This window comes from Erythrolamprus reginae, chromosome 2 (genome assembly GCF_031021105.1).
Source record: "Erythrolamprus reginae isolate rEryReg1 chromosome 2, rEryReg1.hap1, whole genome shotgun sequence".
Classification (NCBI taxonomy): Eukaryota; Metazoa; Chordata; class Lepidosauria; order Squamata; family Dipsadidae; genus Erythrolamprus; species Erythrolamprus reginae.
This window is the reverse complement of record NC_091951.1, coordinates 125,197,642-125,215,407: the sequence shown is the minus strand read 5'-3', so window position 1 is coordinate 125,215,407 and position 17,766 is coordinate 125,197,642. Positions and strand designations below refer to the sequence as shown.

Sequence of the window (17,766 nt, the reverse complement as noted above, 5' to 3'; positions counted from 1 at the left end):
ATGATAGTACTATATGTCCTGACACCAGATGGGGCCAGAAAATGTAAATCCCTAATTGAATTTCCACAAAAAGATGGAAGATTCTCTGTTTCCCTAGGCAGCTTTTTGGTCTGGTGTTCTGTCCATTGTAAATAAAAAGCTTGGTCTATATATTTAGTTTGATGTTAACAGGAGGCAGCACCACCATTTATGTGTTGAGCATTGTTTGAAACTCTAGCCGTCAGGCATATCTGCCAGTTCCTGGCAACCATCCGTTCCTTCTGGAAAGGAATTGTGTCCATATGTTTAAAAGTGAATCACAGCCAAGAGTGTCTAGGTGAAATTTGAGAAGTGATGAATAGCAAATTACTTTCAAAGCAGTAAGGGGGGGATGGATAAGACAATGGTATAAAAACCCTTTATGAGCTGAGAGACTTCTCTGTGCAAGGGGTGGAACATTTATTCTCTACGCAAGGGAAACAAAGTCACCCCTGCACACATACACACACACAAAAGAGCAAGGGTTGTATCAGTGATACAATGGTATTACTCAGATAAACAGACCCCAGACTTGTAGATGAGTTTAAAGGCTGTAGTTTTAAAATATGTATTAACTTTTATTTGAAAAGGAGTGAAACCCCCCCCCCAAGAAAAGCTGTGTGGCAGATTGTCACAAATTTCATCTCTATGATCATGGGAACTTTGGGTTGCTTGGACAAGTCACTGTAACCCATAGACTGCAGGTTACTTATTATTATTATTATTATTATTATTATTATTATCATCATCATCATTATTGTTATTGTTATCATGTGAATACAACACAGCAAACGAGATCACTATGCTGGATTTCGTATTTCATCACCAGTCGGGCGCTTCCTAAGCACCTAGGACTGGGTAATGTAGCGGTGAATTATGTTTGCCGATCCCAGTAAAGCGGCCTTTTGCAATTGACAGATGGAGATTTGGTCAATTCCGATGGTTTTCAAATGTCCGCTGAACATGCCAAGTACCACTGGGACCACTTTCACTGGCTTATGCCAGAGTCGTTGCAGCTTTGGCATAAGCCAGTTAATAATAATAATAATAATAATAATAATAATAATAATAATAATAATTATTATTATTATTATTATTATTATTATTATTATTATTATTATTTACTGGCTGTTTATTTTATTTCCTTTTTTTTGCAATAATTTTTATTGATTTTCTTGTTTTTACATCTTAGCATTTTCCTAGCAATGCTAAGATTACCCATTATTATTTTATCCTTACCGTCTATTCAAAATAATGCCATAGCTACTCTGAATGCTGACTCTGTAAATCACTTAGAGGAACCTGTGAAGCAATATATACTGTAAGGGCTATTGCTACTGCTTTAATGAAGACCAGCGTTTCACTAGATGATAGATCAGAGGTGTCAAATTGGCAGCCCCCAGGCCGGATGCGTCACATGTGGGCCATGCCTATCCCAGGTCCAAGAACCAAAAATCTTTCATGAAACGTCATCATATGGCAGAAATGTGACGCCATGAGTTTGACACCCATGTGATAGATGGACTTTTTCTTGCTGAATCACTGTCTATATTGCATAGTGCTGAAAGATTGCAAGAGGAAGGACTTATCATTGAAAACATAGTTCTGTGTGTTGTAAAATGTCCATTCCTTTTTGGAAATTCATTGCTTCATAGAGGGAACTGGATTTATGGAGACAATATAATTCAAACCAGCAGCTGACGTGACCACATGACTGGTATCTGGAACCCGTGAAGCGATTAAACTTTGTCAGATGGCCATTCCCCAGAAACCTAAATATGTTTATTCTTCTAGGGTGCTAAAATAGCAATAGCACTAAGACTTACTGGTATATAATGCTTCACAGTGCTTTTCAGCCATTTCTAAGCAGTTTACAGAGCCAGCCTACTGTCCCCAACAATCTGGGTCCTCATTTTACCAACCTCGGAAGGATTGAAGGCTGAGTCATCCTTGAGCCAGTCAGGATTGAACTCCTGGCAGTCAACAGAATTAACCTGCAATACTGCATTTAACCCCTGTGCTACCACAGCGCATAAATGAGTAGCATCATTTATCAGTTATTTAAAGCCATGCAAGAGAAAAAGAAATAACACCTCCCCATTTGTAATAAAACTCATTTCTTAATGATAATCTAATAATTGTTCTTCCTGATACAGATCTATGACTGGAAGAGGGGATGGCAGGTTCGAAGAGATGGCTAGAGGGATGGGTTTAGCCATCTATCAAAACCTTTTCATCTCCTTTAGGGATCTTATTATCTGTCAAACACAGACAGTGGGGGAAAAGTACATTGCCTGTTAGGCAGGACACTTTAGAGTAGGGGTCTCTAATCTTGTCAACTTTAAGACCTGTGGTCTTCAATTCCTAGAAAGACCTGTGGTCTTCAATTCCTGAGGAGTTCTGGGAATTAAAGTCCACAAGTTTTAAAGTTGCCAAGGTTGGAGACCCCTGTATTAGAGTTCTGCTGTTCCATCTTGCAATCTTCATGCTATTTTAGCAAATGGACAAGTCTCTATAAAGCAAATTGCCTCTGTCTAGCTGTCCCAGTTTACTCCTTTCTCCAGCGTTCCTAGTGCTGCTACTCCTCTCTTGGTGTCATGTCGGACTAATAGCATAAACCAAAATGACCATAGAAGAAAACTGGCAATCCAGGGATGGGGGTGGCAGGATTCCAGCAGGAGATGGATAAATTCCATCCCCTGTCGGCGTTCTTGTCAAAGCTTCACAAATCATACAATGCAGTCAGGCTTTACTGTAAATTGCCTATTGTATGTTTTTTTTAAAAAGAAAAATAGAGTGGGGGGAGGTAGAAAACACAGCTTCTATATCAGACCAGGAAAAAAAGTAAAGTTGGGTGATCTCTCCTCTGAGCTGGAGAGGAGAGAAATACTGGAGAGGAGAAGTATTCCTTGAGACAATTAATGAGGTATTTTCAAACTGCAGTTTAAGATAGGTCCTGTTAAGTGATTGTGTGATGTTTTTAATCCATGGAGTCTAGTGCGTACTTGTATGTCCAGGAACTGTGATGGAACCATATCTCAGCTTACTGCAGTTCCTCTAAATCAGAGGTGTCAAATTCATGTCAGGGCAACATCACGTGATATATCTGAATATTTTCCCACTTTGCTAAACTGGGTGTAGGCATGGCCAGTGTGTGACACATCTGGCCTGTGGGCTGGAAGTTTGACAGCCCTGCTCTAGATAAAATAATTAAGTTTGTTGAAGTATATATAAATATAACCATTTCAGATAACCAATGGCTTACCACCATTTACTTGGAAATTACTTTAATGTAGAAATGTTAATGAGTTGGTAGCAAGTGTTAATTTTTTTTATTCCAATTTTACATTCTTACAGCCTAGAATGTCTACTGCAAAATGTATTAATTCAATTCTCTGATTCAGTCAACCCAATTTGGCCTCTTCAAAATAATCAGTTTGACATTGTGCATTCATGAGGGACTGCCTTGCAATTTATAAGTTATTGTACCTATGAAGAATGCTTCATAAGGTTGCCTATTTTTTTATTTTGTAATTGGAATGGAATAATAATAATAATAACAACAACAAAAAAACAGTGTTGGAAGGGACCTTGGAGGTCTTCTAGTCCAACTCCCTACTTAGGCAGGAAACCCTACTCTACTTCATTATTTCTGGGTCTTTAAAAGCCTTCCACCTTCCACTCTCCATCTCTTTTCTGTTTCGAAGTAGGTTGTCGAAAAATGTAGCTTTGTAAGCAGTTTCTTATTTAAAATAAGTAAAAGAAGGCAAAATATAAATAATTGAATGGAAGAATGTTATATAATCTTCCTTTCCCTGGTTTCTTTCTCTCAAGCCTGAACAATTAAGTCATCATAGCCCCATCATGTTGCAGAAGTCTGCTCCAGATGTTGATCTGAGCATTGCACTTTGAGTGTCTGTAAGAAGGTGCTGTGTAGATACTCATTAGGGTTTTTTTTAAAGCTAGGGTATATACAGAATTCTAAGAGATGGAAGATTCTAATCTCTTTCAAATTAGCTTCTTACCATTTCTGCATACAGAAAGCTATTCCGAGTACGCATAATAAAATAATTAAAGTAAATCACTGGTTCATGTTCATATAAGAAGAAAATAACCTTGGCTATATGTCCCTATTTTTTTTAAAGTAACTTTGCTAAACCCTAAGGGTAAAATATGCTGTCATTGTATATCTTAAAAAGCATTTTGTGGGTTTTTAGAGACCAGGTCTACATTTATGATAATGACAGAGTTCTTCTTCCCAAGAAAGAAGAAAACATCTTCTATTGTTGAGTGTCTTCTTGGCTTCCTACCAACTCTGTCTTGTATCTTCATTTATCAAGTCAAAAGTATGAAATATTTCACCCTGCTTTATATATGTATGATCTGGTCGAGAGGTGTATCAGATATTAATGCTGCCGCCTTTTTACATTTTATTGGAAATTAAAAGTGTTTGTAAACTTAGAAACACCATAATTGAACATATTTTTTTGAAACACAGCAATGATATGTTTGGTACTTTGTTTGACAGAGGATCAGATAAATTGGTAAAGAAAAGTGGCACCAGCATGTCTGTGATCAGCTAAAAATATGACAACTGTATTCTGTTTTTTGTAAGACCGTAAGCTTTTTATGTTATCTGCTTCCTTAAAATAATGTAAATTGTAAGGAAAGCAGCACCTGTGGATTAGAAGAAATAGTCCTAATGTTCTTCATTGCAGTGGAGACATGAGCATGCATTACTCTGATTGCTTGTGCAAATGGCAAGCAAGATTAACTGGCCATTTATTTTGATTGCCCGAATGGTTTATGGGTACATCAATAAGAAGAAATGGGTTGTAAATTTTAATTTACTTCTGCTGGCTGTGAATCTCAGATAAGCCAACCTAGATGCTTTTGGACTTCTAAATATAAACTAAATTGTTCTAAACCAACTCACTAGAAAACTAACTTGCTATTAAACAATTTATCAAAGAAATATTTAAATCTGTAACGGTGATTTTATAGAATTTGAAATCAATTCTGGCCAATTATATAAAGCAGGGTATCCCTCCTTTCCATGGCAATTAATAATGATCAATTTTTTAAAAAAAATAAAGCTTTATTTGCTGGTTTTATTGTGCATACATGGACATACATATCACATGAACAGCAAAATAAAAATAAAAAGTAACAACAGCAACAAGCAGATTGGGGATGCCGCAAGGATTGATAAATGTCAAAAATGTGTCTGTTTTTTCCTAGATCATGTCTTTGAAAATAGACTGCTCTGTTAAATCAAGTTTTGCATTCTGCGTAGGGAAAAGCTACCATATAAATTAGATGTGCACATAAAGGGGAAAGCATAAACAAATAAAAAAAGCAAATTAAAAAGTTACAATGTCAGCTTTTGTTTTCAAATATGCTGTTCTAAACAGCTCTTCAAATTATTTTATATAGCATATTTTGTTTTGTTTGAAAACTTAACAATGCCTTTGAATTGTCAAAGCATAGGTCCTTTTGATACTATTTTGTATTTCAAAGTTTCATCTCCTAATAGACTTAGCCAGTAAAATGATTTGGCAGCATCAAATATTTCAGTAAATGAATGAAATCAGTTTTCTGTTTTCCAATTTTTTGCAAATATAAATGAAGTAGATGACAGTTAAAGTAATCTAAAATAAAAATACTTCATGCTTTTTGCAGCTTTGCAGTCAGTTTATGGGAGTTTTCTTTTTGGCTTTGGAAAGAACAATATGAAATTTTAGTTTGTATAATTGTGTCCTTAAAAACGTAACAGGGAATGTCATTTCCCTCTGTAATCTCGTTTGAATAAATATTTACTATCAGCCTGAGAGTAGATGTTTTTAAATCATAGATAGATGGATGGATGGATGGATGGATGGATGGATGGATGGATGGATGGACAGATATTATTAGCTTTTTAATAATAATTTAATATTTATATTTTATATATATATGTGTGTGTGTGTGTGTGTGTGTGTGTGTGTGTGTGTGTCTGTGTGTGTATCACATGTTTTTGCTGAATTTGAAAATTAAGGGAGACTAGGATAGATCTATTTCGGCCTTATTTTGGCCTCATCAGCTAGCCATACCCTCACTGGAACTTGAACTTGCAACCTTGGCCTTGTAAGGCAGAAAATTAACCTCTAGGCTACAATATCCAATCCCTTCAGCTCTGTACCAGGGAAGGATTACATGTTATTTGTGTTGAATCACCCTGGTATATTGAAGGAACATCAGAGCTCCTTTTTTGCCTCTCGGCCCAACCCAGGGCCATTACCAATAAAATAATAACAATATTAACAGTTTAATAACAATTTTAATAACAATTAATCTCCTTGAAACATGAAATATTGTGAGAAAGAGATTTGTTTTCAGATTGGCCATTAAGCTGCTATAATTTGCAAATGATTGTTTACTTAATTACTTTTAAATGTGGTTTAATGTGTTTATATATATATATAAAGAAACACTGCTATTTTATAGATTGACATTTGAAAGAATATTTTTATTGTATACTCCTGGAATCTTTGTAGTGGTAAATATAAAAAATGAATTATGTATCCGAATGGGGCATACGTGTCTGCTAATTATATTCTATTAATATCTGTTGGCTGGGTTCAAATAATATTTTCCTGCTCCATTGGCCTCTTATACTTCTTAGAATTACAGATGACTGGCTAGGAAGTCCAATATACTGTGTTGGAGGAAACTGATATAAGAAGACTCTAAGGTTTTCTCAGAGAACTGTGTATATCTGCAATGCACTTATGATGGTTCCATTTGTGATTTCTCTTTCATTATACTGACAAGTTGATACAAAGAGTATTTTGCTTTTCACTGATTAGTTCCATATTATTTTGGGGGTATGCATGTAAGAGATTAATATACTGTACTCTGTGTCCTGTTGCTATTGTGTATTTTGGAAAGAACTGTCTAATAGTTTCCCCAGAGGGCTATTTTGGAAATAACTTGTAATGGAGAAAAAATATTCCACGTTCATCTCCAAATCCACTTACATTTCCCAGAAGGTCTAAGTTTCTATGAGTTTCAGTTATCATAGATATGAATAAAACAACTCTATCTTTGAACATCTATATGTGGATGTTCTTCTGCCTTCTCCCAGTCTGGTGCCTTCCCAATGTGTTTGAGTTTCAAGATTGGAAAAGGACCGTTTATATGATTGCTCTGAAAAAGTGTATTCATGTACCATTGACTAGGAATTATTATCACCTTAAAGTTTGTAGAAGAGTGAGTTTTTAATAAAACAACTAATAACTTTCTTCTTTCTTTATGTTATTTATCACAGGCAAAATTCTCTTCCGCCGAAGCCACATCCGCGATGTTGCTATTAAACGTCTTATACCCATTGATGAGTATTGTAAGGTAATGGATATTTTTTTATTAGCTTGATCAAGGTATCACTTTCAACATAAGGTTCCTTTTTATGCACAATTGCAACCATCATTATTGCTTCATATTTATGCATTTTCATGTGACCTGGAATGTCACTGTTGTTCATTCAGTTGTTGTGTACATCTGATCAGAAGGTACCACCAAGTAGTAGAAGGTTACTTTACAAAGATTTGGAATTGAAGGGATGAGGGATTTTAACCCCAAAATCCAACTACAGTGGTACCTCTACCTACAAACGTCTCTACTTACGAACTTTTCTAGATAAGAACCAGGTGTTCAAGATTTTTTTGCCTCTTCTGAAGAACCTATTTATTTGTTTGTTTGTTTATTTGTTTGTTTCTTTGTTTCTTTGTTTATTTATTAGATTTGTATGCCGCCCCTCTCCGTAGAAAATCTGAGCCTCCAAAACTGTAAGCAGAAAAGGCAGGGAGAAGCCTTTGTGGGGCCTAGGAATCTCCTAGGAGGAAACAGGGCCTCCATCCTCCCTGTGGTTTCCCCAATCGCACACATTATTTGCTTTTACATTGATTCCTATGGGAAAAATTCCTCCTTTTACAAACTTTTCTACTTAAGAACCTGGTCATGGACCAAATTAAGTTTGTAAGTAGAGGTACCACTGTACTATGGTTATTTATGAGGGAGATGGGCAGTTGAAAAGGTTGGTGGGGGGATGCGTGTGTGTGTCCATCCTAGAATTCCAAATTGTCCAGATAATCAAAATTGCAGGCCATTTCAGTTAGTATAGAGGTAAATCAAAGAAATATATTTTTAGTTTCAGGAATATTATAGCTTTATAGAATGTCTATGTAAATTTTAAATAATTGTGTATTTTCTCTTATTAGATCCTGGGGGCATTTGTAATGCAGAATGGAAATGCTGATTTATTATTAATATATTATCATTAGATTCATTTGGTATTTTAAATTCACTATTAAATGCTGAATTATGGTGAATACATTGTCATTAGAACCATGTCAGAAAGTAGATGACATAATGATTCTATTAATGCCAAGCCAATAAAATTCTAATTTGCCTCATTTATTACTCAATCACTAATCATCAAACTTATTCCTTGCTAGAACTTAGATGAAAGATGAAAGCAACTTTCCTTCTCATCTAGAGAGAAGTTACTTCCATTAGATTGCTCTATTTTCCCACTGCTGAAAATAATTCACATTATATCCTTCAAATAATAGCCTTTATAATCTAGTTACTGCTCAGTTACAGGGGTCCCAAATCTATTTGGCTCATGGACACATTTGGAATTTTGATTAAGTCTACCCTAAAATTATTTTCTGGAATGCACATGGATGTGTGTGAATGAATGTCTGCCTTGCTTATTATAATCTCTGTTTCATAGGAAGACAAATTGTAGATATTTAAAGGTGCATAATTTGCCTGACATTCTGAATACGTGTATGTATTTCTCAATCTAAAAAGGTAAGGTAAATCTGGTTCTCATTTCAAGTGAGGAATTTTCACTGTATTCTAAATTCTAAAGTGGAACAAAGCAAGAAAGGAAGGCTGATAGTTTATGTGCCATCACATTGGTGTCAACTTTTAGTGACCTAATAGATTCTTTGCATAATGATTTGTCCCTAACTTGGCCCTTCAGGTTTTCCAGTGGTGAAAAACAAGTGTAGTTGCCATGTATTGTAAACTTCAAAAAAGGAGCAAATTTTAGTGTAGTTAGGGTAATGATTATTTCTTTATTTGTAAAATTTATAGCTGCCCATCTTATTTCAGGACATCTCTTGCATGCTTACCCCCCCCAAAAAAAACCCAGTAAGAAAAGGAACTACAGATAGTTGGTATTTGTTTGTTTGTGTTTGTTTGTTTGTTTGCTTGCTTGCTTGCTTGCTTGCTTGCTTATTTATTTATTTATTTGTTTGTTTGTTTGTTTGTTTGTTTGTTTATTTATTTATTTATTTATTTATTTATTTATTAGATTTGTATGCCGCCCGTTTCCGTAAACTCGGGGCGGCTCACAACAATAACAAGAGCAATGTAAGAACAAACCTAATAATTTAAAAAACACTAAAAAACCCATTATTAAAAGCAAACACACGCACAAACATTCCATGTATAAACTGTATAGGCCCGGGGGAGATGTGTCAGTTCCCCCACGCCTGACGGCAGAGATGGGTCTTAAGAACTTTACGAAAGGCAAGGAGGGTGGGGGCAGTTCTAATCTCCGGGGGGAGCTGGTTCCAGAGGGTCAGGACCTCCACAGAGAAGGCTCTTCTCCTGGGTCCCGCCAAACGACATTGTTTAGTTGACGGGACCCGGAGAAGGCCAACTCTGTGGGACCTAACCGGTCGCTGGGATTCGTGCGGCAGAAGGCGGTCCCGGAGGTATTCTGGTCCGATGCCATGAAGGGCTTTATAGGTCATAACCAACACTTTGAATTGTGCCCGGAAATTGATCGGCAACCAATGCAGACTGCGGAGTGTTGGTGTGACATGGGCTGCATTCTGCATGATCTGAAGTTTCCGAACACTTTTCAAAGGTAGCCCCATGTAGAGAGCATTACAGTAGTCGAACCTCGAGGAGATACAAATGCACAATTGCAAACAATTTCAACAATGAAAAATAATGGAGGATAACATAAGAAGCCACAATGGCTTTGCAAAGCAAAAAGGAGACATTTAGAAAAGGAAAAAAGAGGGCTGGATCAAGAAGGAAGACTACAGGAAAGTAATCTAGAACTGTAGAGTGAAAGTCAGGAAAATGAAATATCCAGATGAGTCAGGTGAAATACTTAAGACTAAAAGGGCGATTTCAAATGTCTTCAAAAATAATGGAAAAGTATCTGTATATATATATAAAAAAAACAGAGCTAAACAATTCTGAAACTGTTCTACCATAAAATTATGAACAATAGGATGAAGAGAAAAGCTTGAGCGTGGTAGAAAAAAATAAATCTGTAGAATCAAATGAATTGTAGCTTTGCATTCTGAAAAAAGTAACTGGTGGTATATCCATGCATTTAGCTTTGAAAAATTCTGGAGTACTGATGAAGTGTCAGATGATTGGAGGAAAGCAAGTTAGATGTTCCTTTTTTCAAAAAGAGAACAAAGGGAGATTCAGCAAAGTATAGATCTGTCAAGTCTGACATCAATACCTGGAAAGATTGTAGAGCAGATCATAAAGAGATCAGAGTGTTTCTTCAAAACAAAGCAGTATTTACCTGTGATCAGAACTAATCTTTCCAGACTAACCTTACTCATGTATTGATTGGGTGCCTTTGATAGATTGTGCTAATGCTATTCACCTAATGTATGTTGACTTTAGCAATGCCTTGATAAAGGGTGATGTCTAATGGGATGTTAATTCACAATCTGATTTTGTATGCTCTAGGGATAGAGATAACTTTCAAGTGAATATTGCTGGCTTGAAAATCGTAGTTGACTTGCTCCTTAACACGTTGGAGAATGGTACCTATTTCCTCAAGGTGCAGTCCTAGGTTTTCAGCTGTTTACCATTTTTATTAATGATCTGGATGAGAACATGAAAGGATTGCTTACAGTTTTGCAGGTGGTACAAAATTGAATGGGTTTGTGAAATCCTCTGGGATCTTGATGGGCTAGACAAATGACCTGAACTTTTTAAAAAAATGAAATTTAATGAAGACAAATGCAAAATTCTTGGTTTGCAAAATAAAAAACATAGCTATTAGATGGGAGATATGTAACTTGGATTACTTTCAATCAATCAATCAATCAATCAATCAATCAATCAATCAATCAAAATAGAGCTTGGAGGCAGGGGTGGGCTGCTAGCCGGAATGCCTATTGGGTTCGCCCCCGCAGCTCTGGAGGTACCATGAGTTCAAGTGGAATTATGCTTCTGCACCCGTGCAGTTAGCAAAATCACACATGGAGACGCAGGTGTGCCCGTGTTTCAGTGAGGTTTTTTGCTTCTACGCATCCACAGTTGTTCACAGTTCTGGTTTTTTTAATTGTCCTTTCCAGTATCTTCCTAGGTATTGATGTTAGGGCTGATTGGTCTGTAATTTCCTGTGTGTGTTTCTGTAGTTTCCTGGATCTGTTTTTGAAAACAAATTCAAAGAAATAGTGGACAATATGATACGGCTGCAGAAAATAAAGATCACTTTCAGTTTTTATCAACAGTAGTATAATTTACAAAACAGAGGAAGAACTCATCCTGGCATTTTTTTTTAAACCCTTTGCATCCTTAGTATATTTGTAGTATGTTTAGTATATAATTTGCTTTCATGGTCCCAAGTAAATTGCATTTTAATATTTTTAAAAAATATTTGCTAATTGAACCAGGTTCTAAACAACAATCCAAGGTCTTAAGATTAAATATACCAAATAATAATTGTTATATAGACTACTCAAGTATTTTTTTAAAGCTGGTGAGTCTTATAAACTCTGCACTGTCTTTCAACTAATTGCACATACTGTATACATCTGGTGACTAAGGAGAGTAGTTTGTAAAAATGCTATGAAACCTGTATGTAAAGCAATTCCAGTTTCTCCCAGTATGAATACAACTTCAGCAGTAGTAGTATCCTTGGTTTAGTGCTTTCTTTCATGAGGAAAATCTTTCCATATAAGTAAAAAACAAAACATGGAAATTGCTGTGGTTGTGAATATTTACCCATCTTGCTGAATGCTGCAAGATTTAAGATTAACCACGTCCTTTTGACAAGCTGTATAAGCAACTATCACTTCTCTTATTTTGCTTTCTTGAGAAGGGGGGAAAACGGGGATATCGTTTCCAAGGATAATTGTCAGGGTTCCAAATAACACTCCCAAGAAAAGAAAACTCTGAGGCTTAAATTTTCTCAAAGCTCCATTTTATTAGAGATGCCATATTGGCACATCTGGGAAAATCCAAATCTGAAAGCTTCCAGTTTTTCACACTCAAAAGAAAGTTCAAGCCCCTGCTCCAGCATTCACATGTCCATCACATTGTCCAATCAATGCACCGTCCCAACTGGAGATGCCTCCCAGACACACTCTTCCAGGTGAAGGGCAGAATGACCTTGACTCTTGGAGAAAGGAACATTATTTTGATTATATCCCTCCACCCACCGCCATCCCAGTTTCCCACAGCACTAAATGTGGGAGGCCTGAAGATCTACTGCCCAAGATGGTCTCCAGACCCGACAATTATCTTGTAATATTTTCATAAAAAGAAATGATAAATTCTTCCAATAATGTAGTATCATAGCCCCCAAACCCATGTATAAATAGGAATAGGAGATTTAATAGAAATAGAATAAAAATGTTAGGCATCCTAACTTTTAATAGAACAAAGTTAGGAATTCTCAGAATGAATGTTATGGAATGCTTTTGGCCACTGGGTGGGAAAACTTACATAAAAATCAGGTTAACTATCATGTTGGTATTGGCTGATCCCAAACACTGAGCAGAATATAGAATAACAAAGTTCAGTTAAATCTTAACAGATGGGCAGGGCAAACTGGAAGATAAGTAATTTGCCCAGGAACCCAAATATATGGCATTGTTGCCTAAGTGTGAGGATCAAAACCCATAGTTGAACCTATAGTTCAACTTTTAACTATTTTCAATCACCTTTTTTTCAAATTATTGTTTCCACTGCATACCTAAGGTTTGGGGGTTTTTTTGCTTTCTCTTCAATTGTTCTCATCACTATATTGGACTTTATTCTATTCAGTCAGTAACCTGGAAAGGGTTTTTTGGGTTGTTTTGCTATCTCTAAACCTTCAACCTTTACCAGGAAGTGGAAATGGGATCCATGCTATCTTTTTTTCATTAAAATGTCCATTCATGTATAATAAAGCTGACAGTCAGTCTTTGATGTATTTCCAAGTGCTACTATTTTGATTAAATACAATGTTTTTATAAATCACAGGTATGTTTGTTTTTCAGGCTCTGATCCAACTGCCACCATACATCTCTCAGTGTGATGAGGTTCTTCAGTTTTTTGAAACAAGGCCAGAGGATCTAAATCCCCCTAAAGAGTAAGTTACTGTAAATAAGCTACAGTTTCATGTGTGTCTGACTCTCTGTCTGTATGACAGAGATAAAGAGTAAATTGAGAGAGGGAATAACAATACACAGATATTTTCATCAGTGAAAAATGAAATGTAAAAATGAATGCCAGATCAATCCATTGTATGTAGAAAATAGACATTTTCCAATAACATTTTATAAACAAAAATAATTACAGTAGTATTCAACCAAATATGAAATTTGGTACTCAGTGCATTTTAACATGAAAATTTTGTCCTGGTATACTCTTTGTTTGTTACTCTATACACAAGCTAATACTTGAGTCTGTTGGCTGCATTGTGACTCACTACATTATTCCTCATGGGGAAAATTTGTTTTGGTACTCATCATTTCTGGCACTCATCACACCTCCTGGAACTAATTAACGATGAGTACCAAGATACCATTGTACAAGAGTTTAATATAAATTAGCCTAGACAAACCTGAAACCTATTTTGTAAACCAAAACAGTTGTACAGTATATCTGATATCAGTTCATTGCATACAAAATGTTACCTTTCTTCTTTAAAAAATAATAATAATTTAAACTTACACATACAAAACAAAGACAAACCAAAAAAACATAAATAAAACATACATTTGTGATATTTACCTCCCCATCTCATTCAGAATTTTGATCAGATATAAATTTTTACCTTGTTTTTGTTCACCTATTGCTCACATATTTGCATACTTGCATACTCTTCTTTAAATTTCTATATTAATATCTTGGGCTGTCTTTCTATATAATTTCTTTTCTTTTATCCTTTCTCTCTTTTAACCAATTATAGAAATTCTCCCATATCTTGTAGTAGCCTGAATCTTCTTTCCCTTCTAGTTACCTATCTTCTTTCTTAAAGATAACAGCGAGTGACAACTTTTTGTATATGATATCAACAAGTAGCGAAATATTTCACATATCTTCAGGGGATTCTAGAAGGGATGGTGGAGTTCCAAATATTAAGAAGATGACTGTTCATGCTGTCTGCTTCTATCTAATTGCTTTGAGGTCTGGTCTCATGTCTTTATAAGCCAGGTTTTACTACTATGGCAGTAAAGTTTGCTAAGTTTTAACTGAAACCTTTGATTAGCTCTTTGGGGAATTAAATAGCAAGTGTGTTTTAGAATATGCAGGCTGGTGTATTAGAAGAAAGAGTGCTATTTCTGGCAGAGAGAGAAGTAATCTTGGAATTGTAGAACCACTGAATGATTACCTACATTCCATCTTCTTTTGAAGGCAAACACAGGAAGGATGGGAGAGCTGTAGATCTGATAATCATATTCTTGTAATGATAAGAGTAAGGAGGGGAATTAGAATTGTTTTAAGACCCAAGTTCTTACATTTTATCTGATCTTTCAAAACACGTAGACACTGCGTGGCAACCAAATTCAATAGATAACCTTCATAGATGATAATCTGACCTTTCTCCAACTGTAATAAAATTGATGGAAAAAGAATAGAGTGTGATTGGCAGACAATGGAAAGGGAAGATTATGAAGTTCTTGGTGCTCTCTCAGGTTGTTTTGTTGCAGAGGTTTCCTTACCAACTACTGATAATGTTATCTTTATAATGAAACTCTGCAAGAAAACAACCAAGCTCAGAGAGCACCAAAAACCTCACAATTCAACCCTGAGCTACAAATATTTTGTGTTTGAAGCTGTTGACTTGTCCTTGTAGTATGTTCTCTGTCATTTCACAGCTGTCACAATTCATTCAGTAGAGTGGCTGGGGAGCATATTTTAAGTCTGCATTACAGTATGAAGTTATTTTTTTAAATAAAACAGTGCTACAGTATGTTTGTGAGTTTATACCACTGCTGCTAACAAGATCTAAATCACTACTCCAGAGACATTTCTTCTTGTTTCTCAACAGGAAAGGATACATTATTTCTCCCACCAATTTTTGTATCCTGTGTCTTAGTTATCTCACACTTAGAAGTAAAATGCCAATTACTTGTTTCCTCACTTACTGGTATTCTTTTTTGTCACTTTAGCATCTCATTTAAACCTGCCATTCAATGTGCTTTCTTCTGTTCCAATAGCAATAAAACTTGGAATTGCTTACTATTTCCATTAATGAAAACGTGCATATATCAGTGAGTTATAAACTTATAAACTTCAGCAGTAGGAAAATATATTACCATGTCTAATTGTACATGATGGTTTTATGTCAAGAAAAAACAAGAGCAAAAAGCCTTTTCTTGTTGTCAATTTCTTGAGTAACTTGTATCGACAAACAGCAAACATATGTGTGTGTGTTTTTCTTGCAAAACTAGGGTATTTGCAATCCATTCTCTGCCTATCCTTGCCTGATGCAACATTTGCCTTGTGACTAGCAGCTGCCTGTGGCTGGAAGTCCTTTTGTTAACTATTTTGAGCATACATATAACTCATTTGCCATCATCTGTGTGGAATGCACAGTTATGCAAAGATATTGTGCAAATTGATGTTGAGAAATACTTTATTGGCTAGATTAGAAGAGTTATTATTCTCTGTATCTGAGCACACATCCATGTCGTTTACAAAGAATTCTTTTCAATCGGATAGATTTTCTTTCTGCATTTGTCTTTGAAAACTTTATATTTATGTCTTCCTTCATCCTTTTTCAACTTTTTTCTCTTCAGCCACTTGATTCAATTGGTGCAAAACCCCAGAACTTATTAACCATGCTGCTTTCTTTTCTCAACTGGATTTTTTTCCTTTAGCTTTCTTTCCTTCGGTCAAGTTATCAGCTAATGCATTGGAAGACACAAAGAGAAACACTAGACTTGAGTATGTGAATGTTTAATAGTATGGAGACATTTATATGGTTGCTTTTAGAATAGAACCATGATTTTCTCCCCCATCAAAGGAGAAGTAGAATAATAGAAAGAGAATGTTTCATAGGTGCTCGGGATTTATGTTCTCCGAGATTCAGTTTTGTTGCTGTAGGAGAGGACCCTAAATGGGTTTTCCCTTCTTCCCTCCCAATAGAACTGAGCTGAGCCACAATTTTTAATAAAATTGTAAAATTTTCTGCATCTACCTATACAGGTAATGGTGCTTGATTTATGACTTTCGTTTTTTGATTTCTACCATTTGTGAATCCACAACTTTTGTAGACTGAATCTTTGGTCTTAGCTGAATTAATCTTCTACTCTGTTCCCCAATGACATTTGGACTTTATGTGATATAATGTTGGTCTGGGAGATCAATAACATGTACTGTGTAGATGACACTAATCTGAAAACCTAAAAACATAAAGGGTCTGCAGATTGTAATAATAAAAGTCAAGAGCCACATTGAAAAAATAGGGTTATGTAAAATATAAATAAGATAGAACCAGACTGAGAACTATCAATGGAAGAATTGAATAGATATTTTCTGCCTTTTAAGTAAACCATCAACACTAAAGGAACAAATAATCAAGAAATACGTCATAGACTAACACTTGGTAAAGCAGCTATAAAGCCCATGGAAAATATATTCAGATATCGTGTCCATATCTACAAAGATCACAATCTTGCAAACCATCAGAGATGGGTTCTTCTTGGTTCGGACCAGTTCACCCAAACCGGCAGTAACCAGCTGGTGATGTACGGAACAAGTTCAGTTGGTACCAGTTGGTGGGCACCACCATCTTTTTTAAAAAAATATTTTTTAAAAAATTATTTTTTCTTCTCAGCATATGCAGAAGCTGAGTATCCAGCATTGCGCATGTGTCACCATCTTGTTTTCAGCTTTTACATTTTTGGGGGGATTTTTTCAGTATTGTGCATGTGCATGCCCAAATCATATGCATGCACCACAAGGCACATTCAGTATACGCTGGAGAAAGTGAACCAGCAGCAAGTTAAGTTAGAACCCACCCCTGCAAGCCATGATATTCTTGGGGATTCTCTATAAAAGTAAAACCTGGACATTGAGAAAGCAAGATAGGAAGAATACTGATACTTTTAAGCTCTGGTGTTTGAGAAGACTCTTGGAAATACCATGGACAGCTAAGAAAACAAACAAATGGATCATTGAGCAAGTCAACCTGGACTTTTCACTTGAAACACAAATGACCAGGCTCAAATTATACTCCTTCAGATCCATTATGCAAAGACGTAGCTTTCATGAGAAGCTCTAATGCTGGGAAAGATAGAAGGAAAGATGATGATCAACAGCTAGGTAGATAGACCCAACTATAGTGGCAATATATAGACTGTGTGATCAGTAAGAGTTGATAACAACTTGACAGTACATAGTCATGTCCAGTCTATTGCATTGCTACAGAAGTACCCTTAAATGGGAACACAACACCAAAATATTGTATTATATTAAAGTATTTGTAATGGTTTC

At 35.8% G+C, this 17,766-nt stretch overlaps 1 protein-coding gene across 2 annotated transcripts in view; it reads left to right on the top strand.

Moving 5' to 3' along the window:
- SH3PXD2B (SH3 and PX domains 2B) overlaps positions 1–17,766 on the top strand; it is a 151,632-nt gene that overhangs the window by 89,463 nt on the left and 44,403 nt on the right. For both annotated transcript variants that reach the window (XM_070739409.1, XM_070739407.1), the window contains exons 4-5: positions 7,328–7,404; positions 13,320–13,411. In XM_070739409.1, the coding sequence (XP_070595510.1) occupies positions 7,328–7,404; positions 13,320–13,411 (169 nt within the window). The remainder of the gene's footprint in view (positions 1–7,327; positions 7,405–13,319; positions 13,412–17,766) is intronic.